Source organism: Lactuca serriola, chromosome 2 (assembly GCF_051521515.1).
Source record: "Lactuca serriola cultivar US96UC23 chromosome 2, Lser_US96UC23_V15, whole genome shotgun sequence".
Classification (NCBI taxonomy): domain Eukaryota; kingdom Viridiplantae; phylum Streptophyta; class Magnoliopsida; order Asterales; family Asteraceae; genus Lactuca; species Lactuca serriola.
In genome coordinates this window covers 214,450,502-214,467,838 of record NC_136409.1, presented here as the reverse complement: position 1 = coordinate 214,467,838, position 17,337 = coordinate 214,450,502, and the positions used below count along the sequence as shown (strand labels likewise).

Here is a 17,337-nt window from a genome sequence, read left to right as displayed (position 1 = left end):
ATGATAAAATGATGTAGCTGGATTTTGTTCTTATCATATTAATAACAAATATTGAGTTATGTGAAATCAATCGGTGATTAGATTGATTTATCATCTTAAATTACAAATCGTCTTGGACCCATTAAACATTATAATCATAATATGACCAAACTACTAAAAAATATATACAGATTCTTCTTCCTCTAAGTCCCTGGAAAAAACAAGAGAAATTTACTTCTTTCAAGTCAATGAATGTTCTTCGGCTGCAGAAGAATGAATACTAGAGTGAGAAGAAGATTAGTGTGTAATTGAATTATAAGTTTTGATTAAGGTGTTTGAGTTTGAAAAATTTTTAGATTGATTGTTGGACCTTGAGAAGCTATAGATTTTAGTGGACATTTAAGAACTTGTCTTTCTTCTCAACTGGTTTGAGGATTTGGAAAGAGCACAAGAGATTTTCATTGACACTCATCATTGCACCTGCATTATCAAATTCACCACAGTAATTTGGGGCTGAGAATATCGTTACAAGTTGTCTATCTGCAAAGAATTCATAACCATCTTCCACAACCTGCATAACATGGTTGCTTAAGTTATTAGTTATAATAAGGAAGAACTTTCTATAATCACATATGTCAGATAATAAAAGTAAGAGTAGAATATGTTCCTTGAAGCATATGTTGTTAAAGCCTGAATAAGTTATGTTGATGGTGAGTTAATGAAGTAGGAAGTTATTCCAAGGTGACCTTTATTCATTTATGGTTTGAATGTCTATAGAAATCCTATATGCTAGAAATCTTTTCAAGTATAGACTGGTATAAGACTAACAAGATCCATTAGTATGTTACATCAACTCTAAATGAAAAAAAAAAAAAAAAAAAAAAAAAAAAAAAAAAAGTAGTAGTTTGATTTTAGAGATGGAGTTGTAATATCATCACAAACTGAATAGAGATGGGTTCAAGTGCTGATGTGCATGGTAAACTTGTATGGTACAATCACTCGATGCACATTAGTTATATCATCATCTATGTGTATGTGTGACACGATAAACATATGATAGGATTTTAACATTTTGTTAAAGCTCGACACTTTCCATTTTGGAAAGTTGAACTTTCTTTTATAGTAAGTTTCAAAGATATAATCATTTATTTGTCTGTTGTCATCGTTGCAAAAAGAAATATGACATTGACTTGAATTCATATAGTTCACTGTTTTTGTCATGTACTTTAGACATTGACTAATGATAAAACACTAGAGATCAAGATGGAGTAAAAAGCAAAACTTAAAACAACAAAGCCAATGCAAAAAGAGAGTGAATAACCTGATGAGCACGACACACAAGATCAAGATCATGCTTTGTTAAAAACTCTGAAACCTTATCAGCACCAAAGGTATAAGAAACCCCTCGATCATTCATCCCCCATCCTTTAACATCTTTGCTAGGATCTGACCATAGTAAATCACAAAGTAGCCCTGTATCTGGGATAGCAGTTGGTCGTTGCAAGTTTCTAATTTGATCCAAGTCAGAAAGATCAGGGGAGAGGCCTCCATGCATGCACAATATCTTGTCATCAATAAGAGCAGCAACGGGTAGACAATTAAAGCATTCTGTAAAAGCTTTCCATAGCTTCACATTGAACCGACGCTTGCATTCATCATAAAACCCATAAATTCTATTTATGGAAGCACATTCATGGTTTCCCCGAAGAAGAAAAAAGTTCTCTGGATATCTGATTTTATAAGCAAGCATTAGGCATATTGTTTCCAAACTCTGTCTGCCACGATCCACATAGTCTCCCAGGAAAAGATAATTGGATTGAGGTGGAAAGCCTCCATATTCAAAAAGCCTTAAAAGATCACTGTATTGCCCATGAATGTCGCCTGAAAGATGAAACCATATGTCAAAGAGGAGGGGAAAGGAATTGCACTTCAGAAATTGTAAGTTGAAACCTCAAGTTCTGTACTTTCAGATGTCATCGTAATTTGCAGAATCGGCTGGGCAATTACATGAAACGAAATCAATACATTAAACAAATCTGATACACTTAGGTTAAACAAACAAAACAAAACAAAAATCTTTATTAAATACTAATGCATGGGATGGGAGAAATCGATTCAAGAGTACCGCAAATCTTGATAGGGGCTTCAAGCTCAAGAAGATTAGGTTGTTTGATGAAAATTTCGCGAGAGGCAGCACAAAGCTGCTTGATTTCAGCCTCCGAAAGCTGAACCAACTTCCCTGATTTAGTCGATCGAACTTCAGTTAGCCGTTCGATTATGTTGTCAACGGCGATTGGGTCCATCTCAAAATCCTCTACAAATCAAAACCCTACTTTTTTTTCTCTGATCGGAAAATGGGTCAGAAAGATCGAAGGCCGGTTTTGATTTTGTGTTATCTGGAAAAGGGAAATCAGAATCAAAAGATTTTTCAAAGGAAAGAGAGATTAGGGAATGCTACAGCGATGCTCCATTTTCCAAAGGAAAAGTAAGGGGGGAGACGGCTGCAACCCCTATGGAATGGAACGATCGCCTACCAAATCTGGGTGCGTGATGATATATGATTTTGTTTAATTGTTTCCTGAAACCCCTTCAATATCTTCTGAGGATTTGCCCATTTGGATTTTATTGGCATGTAATACGTATTATGTGCCGGTTATAATTAGGTGTTCTGTTGCAACAAAAAAATTATTTTATTTATTTATTATTATTATTATTATTATTATTTTTTTTTTTTTTTTTTTTTGTAACGATACATGGCATTCAGGATTATCTTTAAGAACAAGTTTCAGAAGTTGTATCTTGACTTGAAAGGATTTACTAGGACTTCACCATATAAAGAGGCTCTCAAATCATTTGAGCTATAAGTCATTATTTCTTTATCTTGATGATGTTCTCATTAAATGTTTATCAATTAGAAGCCAAATTCCTGTGATAAATTTCTGTGTTCCGTGGCTATGGTATTTTGTTTTTGTCTCCTTTAATTTATATCTCCTTCTTGTGCTAATTGTTGGGCTTCGCAGTCTAGATTTGTATGTTATATAATTTTCTCTTTCGTTCTTTCATTCTCATAAGAGTTACATATTTGTAATTATATGAACTTTATAACAGAAGAAAATGCATAATATCGTAACAGAATATAGGCTGCTTTCAGGAATGTTGATTCTTTATCAATTGAAGAACGAATAATCCATATTCTGGAAAAATACAACCACACAAGGGTTGAATTATATCCAAGTATACTAACTTATATTCTAAAAGAATACAAACATCATCATATTTATTAGGGATAATGACTTGAAAGGGTAACGAACTTTTGACTTTTATCACATTTAGTCACTAAACTTTTTTTCGTTATCTATTTGTCATTGAACTATTGAAACTGTTTACATGTTACCCTTATGACCGGCTGTTGGGTAAAATGTGAACAGTTTCAATAGTTCAATGACAAATAGATAACGAAAAAAAGTTTAGTGACTAAATATGAACAAAATCGAAAGTTCGTTTCCCTCTAAAAAGTTCAATGACTAAATGTGAACAAACCTCCTCTTGTATTATGTTTTAGCAAAATATTTATTTTTGTTAAATTGTAACAACATTTGTTGATGAAGAAATCTATGAAATAAAAAAACAAAACAAAACCCTGAAAATATATTTAAAAAAAACAAAAAACCAAAACCAAAATAAAAAACCAATGGTTTGACATTTTCCAAAATAAAAAATCAAAATTTCCAATCTGATTTTGGTTTTACAAAAATATGAACCATTCTCACTGATGTGAATTATGACCATTGGTTTGGCATGCGAAATTTGTGACATCCCATGAATATGTAGTTACAACATCGTTTGAACTCGTAATCCATAGTAAGGGGTTAGAGTATCATCGCATGAATACGTAGTTACAACATCGTCTGAACTCGTAATTCATCACCTACAGGTTATGGGCCTGCTGGTGTTTCCACTAGGTTGTCTAGAATAGTCTGTGGTCGCCATCTATACTCTGGTAGATGACTACATCGCCACATTGCTGGTTAAGGTTATGGTATCTCCTTTCATCCTACATCACATATTCATCGTCATCTATTTACCTAATTATCACCACCTTTCTATCATCACCTATCTCTCATCATTTTATTTCATCACACACCAACTATTTCATCTATCCATGTTTCATCTGCAATATATTTGTAGATATAAAATAAATATATCGTTTAAATCTTTTAAAACATGTATAAAATCGTTCATCCAGCATAGACAACAAGTATTCAAATAATATGCACACATAGCATGTAATTTATATAAAATACTTCATATCTATGTGTAAGATGAAAGTAACTATATATACCATAAAAATCTCATAAATGCTTCCTAACTTCGAACCCCAAGGTTTACTCTACTAAAGCTTCATATTCTCGGCTCTCTGAACCTAGAAGGGTTCAGATCTATCACACCAAAAAGCTCAAGATAGCTCTTCCTCTCACTCTACACACTCAAGCTCGCTAGGGTTCTCACTTATGGGAATGGTAGTTGCAATTGAAGGCCATAAGTGCCTTTAAATATGGCTCGGGCCCAAAGATTTAGGGTTTCTGCCAACAGCGCGGACTCGTCGAGTCACCTCACCGACTCGTCGAGTCCATTCATTAATCCGAGTCATCAGTCGCGACCTTACTCGACGAGTTGAGGCGTCAACTCGTCGAGTCTCTCTTCTTAACTCAAAAGAAAAATACTTAAATGATGATACCTGGAAATCTGGATGTTACATTTTGTTTTTTTATTTCATAGATTTCTTCATCAACAAATGTTGCTACAATTAAACAAAAATAAATAATTTTGCTAAAACATAATACAATAGGAAGTTTGTTCACATTTAGTCATTGAACTTTTTAAAGGGAAACGAACTTTCGATTTTGTTCACATTTAGTCACTAAACTTTTTTTCATTATCTATTTGCCACTAAACTATTGAAACTATTCACATTTTACCTTTATGACCGGCAACAGCCGGTCATAAGGGTAAAATGTGAATAGTTTCAATAGTTTAGTGGCAAATAGACAACGAAAAAAAGTTTAATGACTAAATGTGACAAAAGTCGAAAGTTCATTACCCTTTCAAGTCATTATCCCTATTTATTAAGCATAAAAGTTCCCCATCTGTGACATATTCACATTTAAACAATTGCATTTTTATAATATAATTGAACTTGTATACAAGTACTTTAACCTATATTCTTAAAGAATATAAACACACATGTCTACTAGCTACGTATTCTCATTAGACTAGTGGTTCGGTTGTTAAACCATTTTCATGAGAATGATTACCTAAGTGTGAAACATTTTTAAAAAAACGGAGAAGGATCAATACGTACAATAGTTAAAACGTGATCATTTTCATGAGAATGATACAAATAACAATTTTGAGCAATGCGGTCCAAAATATCCGCCCAAATTCAATCCGGAAAGATGGTCCAGGATATCCACTAATAAATGTATTATTTCTTTTTAATTTATGCCCTTACTAACATTTTTTGTTTTTAACAAAGGGAAGAATTTCTTAATGTCATTTTTAAACCTTAAAATATTATATTTGTCAACCTTAATTTATTAATATCATATTTACCCTTCATAAATTTTAAAAATATCATATTTTTCCAAATCCTTTTTATAATGTTTTTAATAGCTTATAATCATGTATTATATCTTATAATTATTATAATAATGAAAAAATTTAACCATACTATCCCTACGTCTAAGATAGTGGAACGCCTACTTCTAAATTGCTGGAAAGTCGTTTTGTAACGCCTACAAATTCGGGCTAGTCAGATTAGAGATAATAAACGTTAAAAATAACTTTTTGATAAAAGATTATTTACAATAAAAAATCTTAACCAAAGTTATAGTATATGTCGCAAGGATTCCGTACATATAAAGAACGCTGAAATCCAACTTATAACGAAAAAGTTATGACCCGTCGAAGTTTCGCGATTAAACCGACATGGCTCCGTGTATCGTAAAAAGTAAATTTTGGATGAAATACTTTTTAGCCTTAGTGATCTAAATGAAATTCGTAGTATACGTTAAACCGAGAGCGTGTATATAGAGAGCGTCCAAATCTGACTTCGTTAGATAAAATTATGATTTTTCTAAGATTCAGCGTGGAAATCGAATTTTAGATCAATCGAACATTAGCCGAAACAAACTAAATGAGAATTGAATATCTTATTAATAGGAGCACAACGATATAAAAACGGTCTAAACGGACGTCGGATGACAAAGTTATTAATTAATTTTTAACGGACTTTAAGTGTCTAAGCTTGTTAAAATATAACTTTTAAAATAAAGTTAAAATTAGCCAACGGAGTCTAAATGAAAGTTGTAAATCTCGTCAATACCTACGTGTGGATATAAAGAACGTCAAAAACGAAGCTCGTATGTCAAAGTTACGAATTTTAGAAGATAATTAATTTTTGGGTTAACCAACGAGTGACAAGTGGCAAAATCTAGGCCACAACTTCTTCCCTACGGCTTGGAAGGAGATCGTGTGTAGCACCTGGTTCCTGTTACGTAAAATTTATCTAAGTATTTTACATTTTTGGCCTTGGACTTGGCGAGTTGTAGGCCCGAATCGCCAAGTAGAGACGGGTTTGGGAGCACGTTTAAGTTGGCGACTCGGCGAGTCCACATTCTGGACTCGGTGAGTCCCCGCTGTTTGATGAAACCCTAAATTTCAAGGGTGTGCACCCTATTTAAACCCTCTTATCCGCCCCCAAGCTCGCCCCCTTCACCCTCAGAGCTCTCTACTTCGTCCAAGCCTTGTTCCTTGTGAGATTGAAGCATTTTGGTGTGTATTCTTGAAGATTTTGTGAGGGAAGGAGAGTAGATCAAGAAGAGAAGAAGGAGGCCAGATATCCTTGTGTTATCTCAATGATTTCCTTGAGGTATAACTCAGTTTCCCCCTGTTTTCATGCTTATAGTCCCTTATAGCTCCATGAAAGTCCTTCTTGAGCCTCTCCTCAAGCTTGATTGTGTATTAGGGTTTGTAACAAGTTGTTTAGCCTCTAGATCTAGTCAACGCTCAACTCGATGAGTAGAAACGGGTTGCAGGACAGTTGATTGGATAAGGACTCGGCGAGTTGGGGAGCCAACTCGGCGATTCAGGTCAACTGAAAGATGACTCTGGCTTTGACTTTTAACTTGATCAAGGGTAAATGGTCAATTTACCCGAGCGTCAGTTAGCGGTGTTTGATTGAGTGTTTTGTGGGAATTATAGCCGGAGGATTTCCGGAGCAGCAGCAACAGACGGTCAATTCCCACAAAGACCAGCAGCTATTTCGAGGTGAGTCTCCTTCCAGTAGGAACGGGTCTAAGACACCAAGGCCGACCCGTGTAGACGAGATGTTAGCACTAGAGTGTGGGCCGAGCCCGTATCTCTTGGTTTAGTTAATTATGTTATATGTGTCGGTATGTTAGAGTTGTCTGTACTTGTTGTCTGTGTGATACTTGTATATTATGAGTTAGCGGTTGAGTGTGGGCAAGGCCCGTATCTCTCCGAGAGTGGAGTGTGGGCTAGGCCCATATCTCCCAGATAGTAGAGTGTGGGCGAGGCCCGTATCTCCCGGCCAGCGAAGTGTGAGCAGGGCCCGTATCTTCACGAGTGTGGGCGAGGCCCGTATCCCCCGGCTAGCGAAGTGTGGGCAGGGCCTGTATCTTCACGAGTGTGGGCGAGGCCCATAACTCCTAGCTGAATGTTGTATGTTATATGTTTGCATGATATGAGATATTATGGGGGAACTCACTAAGCTTTGTGCTTACAGTTTACAGTTTTGGTTTTAGGTACCTCTTCATCGAAGGGGAAGGAGTTGGCACGGTAGCGGCACATCATGCACACACACTGGTTTCCGCATTTACGAGATTTTTCTGGGATTTATACTTTGATATTTCGATTGGATGTATGATTTGGCTTTTAGACATGGTTTACGTTGTGATGTGGTTTGATCAAACAATGTTTTTAATTATTAATGTTTTCTAAAGTAATGTTTTAAAAACAAAATTTTTGGACGTGAAAATTGGGTCGTTACATATGCAATGTATTTTATAATTTCATGTTTATAATGTACTGATATGAATATTATCTTTAAATTGTGTTTTATTATTTTAGAATTAAAAAAGTATTTATATATGATTACAAATATGTTTTATGCATTTAAGATTACAAATTTATTTTATCCATCTATCATTACCAAATTCCTATGAAATGATAGATTAAAAAAAATTGCACTAAAAAAAACTTATTGGATTACGAAGTTAATGTGTGTCATTTATTAATTTTGAAATGATAGATTAAAAAAATACCTCACTTATTGTAAGATAACAATTAAAATGCATGTTGTCTCACGTTATCATATCGTTTTCGAACTATTAATGCTAGTTAGGAGCCCCACAAACTTTGTGCATTTTATCAAATGAATATTTTCATCCATATAAATTATAAAGCACAATGCATTAGATATAAATGGTTATATTCACTCATAAATATACAAATTTCATTTAACATATAAACATTAAATTTCAATATAAGAAAACGCTATCAGACTGTACATATAATAACTTCATAGACATATGTTCCTTTCATTGAAGCATATTCAATACAAAAAATGGCTGAAACCTATTTAATAAAAATATGTTACTTTCTTATTAACTAATGGAAACTCAAGAATGACCGCGTGTTTAAAGGAGTATTCATAAAGCCCGCAACAAAATCAATGGTATATTTCTGGTTAAAATGTAGGGATAAACAAGTAATGTGCACTTAGGAAGAATGGTCAACATATCAGTTTTGAGGATGTCTTTAATTGTCATTTGTTGTTCTTTTGTATTTGTTTTAATTTAAACAATGTTCTTTTTTGTTGGTTTGTTCATTCGCTAGTTTCTTGCTAGTCGTGAGTTCTTTTTATAAAAGTTGTCGTTTCCAAAAAAAATTAGTAATTACAATTAATGTAATTGTCAATTTTTTATAATGTCATTTATAAAATGATTGGTTCATAATCGTTCTCGAGTTCTCAACAATTTTCTGTTCTTAATATATATATATATATATATATATATATATATATATATATATATATATATATATATATATATATATATATATATATATATAGGAATGAGTTCTATGACATTTCTTTCTTCACAAGTAATGTATTGTGGAAGTGATGTGTTGTCATGTTTTCATTGATTCAAATATGTGTTGCCCTAATCATTAATTTTCCATACAACTCTTCCCTATATATATATATATATATATATATATATATATATATATATATATATATATATATATATATATATATATATATATTAATTACCTTATAAAACATTTTTGGTCAAATGCTGAATTTTAAGTCGTACAAACATACAATGCATTTGTACAATCAATTTATGCATTACAAAAAAAAAAGTAGAGTACATATGGTCAACTTTTGAAAAGGTCAAATCGTTTATCCCCTATTCCTATGCTATTTTGACCCGATTCATTTCTTATCTCCGTATTTCCCCAAATCTCGCAATTTCTGTTCACAAATCTTGGATATATATCACTGACGTTTCCATTTATAGGGTTTAATTCATCTTTCAGCATTCAACCACCATTGTCACACCCGTCGCTTGGCTCGGGTAAACGGCTAGTATATATATATATATATATATATATATATATATATATATATATATATATATATATATATATATATATATGGTGTAATTCATCTTTCAGCATTCAACCATCATTGTCACACCTGTCGCTTGGCGCGGGTAAACGGCTAATATATATATATATATATATATATATATATATATATATATATATATATATATATATATATATATTCTTTATCTAAAACCAAAACAGACTTAATAACGATACATAAACACACAATGATCACGTAAAAAAACAAAATTTTGACAAAGATTCAACTTCAAAATAAAGGGGAAGTTAAAATTGTCCAAAATTTTTGTCTAAGCCCGGGTTCGAACCGGGGACCTCTAGTGTGTGAGACTAGCGTGATAACCGACTACACCACCCAGACATCTTTGTGGTATTTTTATCGTAAATAGTATTTGTTTAAATGCATTTGTGTAACTTAAATTCAGGAACTATATATGCGAATAATGTTAACTAAATAAACCTATTAACTAAAATGAGCATCATTAATAAATTGATACGGCTAATTAACATCCATGTATACCGTCTTTTGTTATTATAAATCCATTTAATATAATGAAAGATTTAATTTATTATTTTTTTTTCTGATTAAACTTTATTTTATTTTGATTTAAAATTTTGCAATCTTTTATATTTTTTTTATAATTTTACCATCATTTTAACATGTTTACTGGTAATCTTTCTATTTAATATTTTTTTTTTCTGAAAAAAACCCCCAACTTTTTTTTCATAAAGTAACTCAATTTTTTTCCCAAAAAAAAAACTTTACATTGACAATTTTTTTCGAAAAAAGAACAATTAGAGGGGTTTTTTGGATTTTTTTTTTTTTTTTTTTTTTTTTTTTTTTGTCTAAAACCGGCATATCACAGGAAACCCGCTAAATATTTAGTTAAAAAAACAAAGAAATATAAAGCTTTTCATAGAGAAAATAAATTTGATGTTAATCCGAACAAATAAGTGCATATGGTCTTATGAAATTGCCCTTAAACATTTGTATAAATACATCGTCTACTAATGATATAATAAAAATCGTTATTTCCTCTTAGAATTGAATTTATTTTTACTTAAATTTATACAATAACAAACTAGTTTAGACAAATATACATTTTGCAATTTTTTTTTTTTTTTTTTTTTTTTTTTTTTTTTTGTAAAATAGTGATACTTCTCTAACTTTAGTATATTTTAAACAATTATTTCCATCATTTCACTATGGAATATTAGATATCATCAATCCGTGAAATTAAAGACTAACATAAAATAGATGAAAAAGCATGCATTGCCTAAATAAATGATAAAAACACATCATTTCAAAAAAGATTTAGCCTAAATACATAATTATTAATAAATTTATTTCAAGCATTTCGTAAGAATTTTAAAATTAATAATTTATCTTCGATGGATCTTAAAGGAATAAGAACATAATGAGGTCATAAGCACATGTGAGGCACATGCACACAACCCAAAAGGTGTTCAATTTTTGCTTTTCAAAATTCACTCTTGGACAATGCTCAACTTTGTCATCAATACTTTCAATAGTTAAACGGGAAAATAGAGTTTTTGACCAAAACATGGTTACAGGAATAAATATTTACTGATCTAAGTATAGTTTTAAAAATATTTATCAAACTAATGTTTTTTTTTTTTTCATTTATTTTTCTTGTATTTTTCAATTTTTCTTGTTGTTTTTATTTATTTTAGATATCAGTTTTTTTATTTAAGTTTTTTACTGTTTTTAATTTTTTTACTATTTTAAGTATCAAGTTTTTATTTTTTTATTTCAGTTTTTTTTTAATATATGTTTAACATAGTATACAAAATACACAATTTCATGCATTACAGTTAATTAAAAATAAGATGATTTAATGAATAACACTATCATAATTAATTATTGTCACCCGTCACAAAAAAGAATACCATAAAAATATAGTTTTTCGGTTTCGCTGAATATCTTTATAATGGTGATACAACTTCAAAATAAATTTGTGTAGAGCTCATTAGATCATTCGTTAGGCTTTTACATATTGAAACTATATGAACATGTACCTCTTCTACACAAATTTTATGTGCAAATTAAAGATCAACAATATTTTATTTGAAGAAATTCTTTAATACATTATTTTATTTTCAATTTTTTTAGTTTGATATATATATATATATATATATATATATATATATATATTCATTTTGATATTAAGTGTTAAGATGTTACATTATTTTATAATTTTCAATTATTTGGTAGTTCATAGAAATATAGATAACTTGATGGACAAATTTACTTATAATAACACAAAAAAATGAACAATAGCAACGACTTGTTGATAGTGTACAATGTTGTTGTATTTTTTAAAAGATCGTTTTATAATACTTTAAAAATGAGTAATTGCGGTCACTAACATAATTTATTAAAATGTCATCTTATTATTTTGATATACATTGAATATAGATGTTTAGACATCAATTAAAAATGAAACATTATATCATTATTAGAAAATATTTCTAGTGGAACTAGAAAACTTCACTTTTTATGATGTTTATTTTTGTGATAGGGGGCAATAATCAATTATAACAGTATAATTTTTTTAAAAATTTTATTTTTAATTGACAATAATTTATGAAACTATATATTATTTTTGGTTTTTATACTATGTTAACATATTTAAAAAAAAGGGGGAAAAAACTAAAATAAAAAGAATAAAAAACTGATATTTAAAAAAAAAAGTTGGACAAAAAAAACTGATATTTTAAATCAAATAAAAACAGTAAAAATTTGAAAAATATAAGAAAAATGAAAAAACACTAGTTTAGCAAATATTTTTGAAACTATACTAAACTAGTCATTTCTCAGCATTTGTATTAAAATGCTCACTTCTTAAAAAATTGAAACAACCTCTAAAATGTGTCATCTTATATTGAAAAAGGGTATTACCAATATTTTTTTAACATCACATATGGCGTTAATGGTGTTTCACATTTACTACTCAATCACTTAAAAGTATTGAAAATGTTCAGGCAGCCAATTTGTATTATCAATTTTAAAGATTTTTCTTTAAAAAAAATAAAAAAACATCAATCACTTACTTCTGTCAAAATTAGGAAAATTCGACTATAGAGTAACCAAGATTCACCATTATTTCATTGGTGAATTCAATGTATTATAATACACCATCACACTGCTAAACTTGACTAAACAACATTAGTTTTTTTATATTTAAATATAAAAATAATAATAAATATTATTATTTGCTAAACTCGATTTGAATTCAACTGTTTCATACATTATAATACTAATGGTTTGATTTATGTTTATGTTTATTACATAAACATAAACATTAATATTTGCTAAATGCTTATTGAAGATGTTGATATCAATTTTAAAATCAATAATAGTTCATTCGACATTTACAGTTACAATATGACATCAACATAACACAAGAGGATGAAAAACAATTCAAATTTCCCAATAAAAGAGCATAAAATGAATAGAAATAGAATAAAAAAGAATGTAACCTGTAGCAATGCTTCCAGCTTGTTCTCTGCACCTAAAATTTTAAATAATAGTGTTCATGGTCAGCTATTAATCCTTGTTCAAAACTAATATTTGATTTATCATAAAAGACTGTTACAAGTTATTGCTCGACTTTGTTGATTTCATGTGATTAATACAAGATCACAAGATATAATTTTAAATACAAGATATAATATAAAATGATCAAATTGTTACTTGCATAATAATTGGATGTCATAACTAAAAGAAAAAGAGGTAACTGAAGTTGTTATAACATTTATTAAACCTATTTTTAGCAAAAAAAAAATGATCATTCTTCCCTTCAAGTTTAAAGTCACAATTCTAGCTTCTTTTATATGGAACAACACATACCAAATACCGATCAAATATCCAAAATTGAAAAAACTATAATTTTTGGAAATGTTACCATACAAATGCGAATAATGCTCACCCTGTTTAAAATCTCTTCTTACTGTCATCTTGTAATTCAAGCAACTGCCAGGAATGGCATAAACAATCTCCATCTGGATATTAGTCTTTAGAAGATTGCAGAAACATTTTTGACCAAAATGCTCCTTGATTTTTTCCTTGGTGAACCACTTGTACACAACCCTTCTCTCCAATAAAGATATTGATTCTTATAAGATCGACATAAGCTAAACCTAACAATCAAACAAAATTTGATTAAATAAAACATGAGAGATGGTTAACAATCAACTAAAGCTTGAGTAGATAAGCACAACCGTTCCATAATTATAATTTTTTTCCTACCCCAGATACGACCCGACCACCCAACCGGAGCTTGAAAAGAGCGTGCATCATTATAAATTGTTACTTTTCATTTGTATCATTTAATATATTTTACAGATGTAATAATTTGTTGGTTGGGTTCTTCTACAGAAACTATATTCTCATTGTTCATATGAAAATCATTGACCACATTATGTTGTTTAGGCAAAAAGTAATCATTTTTCTCACAACCTTTTTTGTTTAATCCTGAATCATCCCACAATGGACCATTCCATGACTTAGTTTTTTCATGATCATCATCCCATGAAGGACCATTCCATGACATGTTTTTCTTATCTAACTTAGGGTTTGAATTTGATGCATCATCATCATCCCATGACTACTAAATTATTGGACGATGCATTGGTTATGATTCTATATATTGAATAAAAAACCCAATTAAAAAGTAACATGCTAAATGATACAAATGAAAAGACCGACTAAATGAAAGTAGAAGGAAATAAATTGGTTTTTTATTGTTCTTTCACTGCCCCTGTTTCGCTACAACTTGGGACAAAAACATAAAAATTAACGTATTCAAAGATTAAAAAAAGAAGTTGTTCAGTGTTTTTTTTTAAAGATAACCAAGGCTTTACATTCAGGTCCTGCTGAGTAACTTCTTGTAATACGGCTTTACATTCAGGTCCTGCTGAGTCACCAACCTGTCATTATGTATGTAATCACAAAAATGGTGAAATGAGTCTTAAAATAAAGAAATATGTTTAAAAAATTTCATCACCTGTTGATTGAATTCAGTGAAATTGTATATAATCAGATTTGCTTCAAAAAATATCATAAATCCCAAATAATAACTGATCAACTAAAAATACGGGAAATCAAATTGATGATATTACCTGGTCAAAGGAAGAGAACGACAAGATATACATAGAAAACAGATATAAATATGAATTGGGAAGTGAGAGAAAATTATGATTACCAGGGTATGAAATACGATTAACAACACCTACAACCATTAACCCCTCAACAGCCCTCCTCACTTGTGTGCCTTTATCGCCATCCCCCATAACCCTCAAGGCTTCATATTTATAAAGATCAATCAGTTATCCAACAAAGTCAAGTGTTTGAAAGGGCATCAAAATACACTTTTTGTTGTAATTTTTCTCTTAGGCATTTCATCATACAGTTGGCGAGCCTTAATTTGGAAAAAACTGAAATAGAAAGAGATGAAATTTAGAAACGACCAACCTGTTCAACTGAAAATGAAAAGGATCGAAATTGATTAATGCGAATCGGTTTTCTTGGGCATTACATCAAACAGTTCACCTGAATCGGTTCGATTAATGCGATTGGTGGTGGTGGTATAATGGGGATTTATTGGTGCCGCTGGTGAACCAGAGAGAAGACGAAGGATGGTGGGTGCCTGGGTGGTTGTCGAACAGTAGGGGGTAGAGAGAGAGAGAGAGAGAGAGAGAAAGAAACTTGTAGTTGGTCGTGTATTACTGCATCAAATCGAAATTGAGGGAATGTTTATTTCATAAGATGAATTTGAAATCACGATATGTATATGGATGTCCATAAATTTGTTGCAAAAACCTGGAGAATTGACCAAGATTTTCCTGACTTGTGTTCGAAAAACCATTTGTGGTGGGTAATGGAAGAGAGAGAGAGAGGTTTGTTATAGATAGGGCGGGGGGCGGCGAACGAGATATTTGGTGATACTAATAAGAAGGACATCGAGCAGACCTCCGATGAGAGGGGAGAACAGAACAAGGCGGGTTTTCAAAATTTTTGGGATTTCATTTTCCCCCTATCTGTAAACGCGCGTTCATTAAAAATTATATAGCGACACTTACAGAAGACGCGCATTTAACATAAAGCGCCCTCCGTGTTTTTAGTTTTTTATCTTACGACACTAATTTAAGGGCACGCAACAATGCGTGACCTAAATCCTTAAATTTTTTTGAAGAGATGTCACTTTTTTGATGTCACTCTCTTTTGCGTAACATAAATCTATGAGTGTCGTGGTTTGTGCGTCGTAAAAGGGTCTATTTCTTGTAGTGTGGGGTCCTGCACTTCCTCCCGTAAAGCAGATCGAAGGGAGGTCGATCGATGCTGGCGTGGTAGCTATTATTGTAGGAAAACTCCATCAAGGGAAGGTAGGTATCCCAGCTACCACCAAAGTCTAGAACGCATGGTCGCAACATATCCTCCAAATTTTGGATGGTCTGCTCGCTCTGACCAACCGTCTGCGGGGAAAATCCGTGTTGAAGTGCATACGAGAATTGAAGGATTCCCAATCCCTCTTACCTTAATAAAACACCCAAATGAGATATTAAGGCTCAGACCCAACTCAATACTGTACAACTTGGGAGAGGGATGTCGTAACCCAAATTGCAGAACATTTGAAGGTAAGTGAATGACGATTCACTAATTTTCCACCATGAAAAACGAAAAAGAGATTAAGTTTTAAATGTATTGAAAACTCCTAGATCCTTTGAGATTCTTTGAACTTTTCAATGGCATGTTTAAATCTCGATATGCCCCTCGATTTATGACTGGGATGCCGAGGATCACAAAACAGGGTGTGAATAACCATGCAAATATACATGGTGCTCCCAATGTTACTGTCACCTATTCGATGTGCCGGTTAACCACACACGCTCCACCGAACTATGACAAACATCGAGTCACCCTTCGCAACCTTTGCTTAGAACCCATTCAGTGTGTCGGTTAACCACACACGCTCCACTAACGTCTTAGCAAGGGTACACAGTGTAATTTCATGGAATTGCATCAAATTCACTTTTACGGTTTTGCCTAAAGTGACTAAGATTGGGAATATTGTAAAAACATTTAGTTACTTTATAATTCACTATACTTTTAATGGAAAGGGTTTTTCCTATCCTACCCGTTCGGCTAACGACCCTCCACCAATCAAGGAAACGGTTTTGCCTAAAGTGACTAAGATTGGGAATATTGTAAAAACATTTAGTTACTTTATAATTCACTATACTTTTAATGGAAAGGGTTTTTCCTATCCTACCCGTTCGGCTAACGACCCTCCACCAATCAAGGAAACGGTTTTGCCTAAAGTGACTAAGATTGGGAATATTGTAAAAACATTTAGTTACTTTATAATTCACTATACTTTTAATGGAAAGGGTTTTTCCTATCCTACCCGTTCGGCTAACGACCCTCCACCAATCAAGGAAACGGTGGGTGAGAGTGGACACCCATTAAACGACCATTTTATAGGCCATAACCTTATACCCCCCCCCTTATAGATCGGCTTCGTGAATGAGGCCTATTAACGGTAAGACTAGCAGTTTTAGTTATACATATATAATATTAGACTTTTAATGTTATATATATAGTATAAGGGTGTATTT

At 31.8% G+C, this 17,337-nt stretch overlaps 1 protein-coding gene, 1 long non-coding RNA gene and 1 other non-coding gene across 7 annotated transcripts; all 3 read right to left on the bottom strand.

Annotated features, from left to right (window-relative positions):
- Nucleotides 1–56: 56 nt before the first annotated feature.
- Nucleotides 57–2,594, bottom strand: LOC145088465 (serine/threonine-protein phosphatase PP1 isozyme 3-like). Of its 2 annotated transcripts, none has more exons than XM_079026824.1 (4): nt 2,105–2,594; nt 1,301–1,860; nt 350–550; nt 57–242 (listed from the first exon to the last, which is right to left on the bottom strand). In XM_079026824.1, the coding sequence occupies exons 1-3, from the start codon at nt 2,280–2,282 to the stop codon at nt 368–370; spliced, it is 921 nt and encodes a 306-aa protein (XP_078882950.1). In that variant the 5' UTR covers nt 2,283–2,594; the 3' UTR covers nt 57–242; nt 350–367. The 2 variants fall into 2 exon arrangements, with proteins under 2 accessions (XP_078882950.1, XP_078882951.1); XM_079026825.1 differs by having other exon boundaries at nt 1,944–2,247.
- A 7,389-nt stretch (nt 2,595–9,983) lies between these two features.
- TRNAV-CAC (transfer RNA valine (anticodon CAC)) lies at nt 9,984–10,057 on the bottom strand. The gene has a single exon. It is a non-coding gene; the product is annotated as a tRNA-Val (tRNA).
- A 3,005-nt stretch (nt 10,058–13,062) lies between these two features.
- On the bottom strand, nt 13,063–15,742 carry LOC145088463 (uncharacterized). 4 transcript variants are annotated; one of them, XR_013701147.1, is made up of 5 exons: nt 15,272–15,742; nt 14,925–15,156; nt 14,584–14,649; nt 13,650–13,860; nt 13,064–13,232 (listed from the first exon to the last, which is right to left on the bottom strand). It is a non-coding gene; the product is annotated as an uncharacterized LOC145088463 (long non-coding RNA). The 4 variants fall into 4 exon arrangements; XR_013701148.1 differs by having other exon boundaries at nt 14,584–15,156; nt 15,272–15,447; nt 15,542–15,742; XR_013701149.1 differs by having other exon boundaries at nt 13,063–13,232; nt 14,584–15,023; nt 15,194–15,742.
- Nucleotides 15,743–17,337: the final 1,595 nt, after the last annotated feature.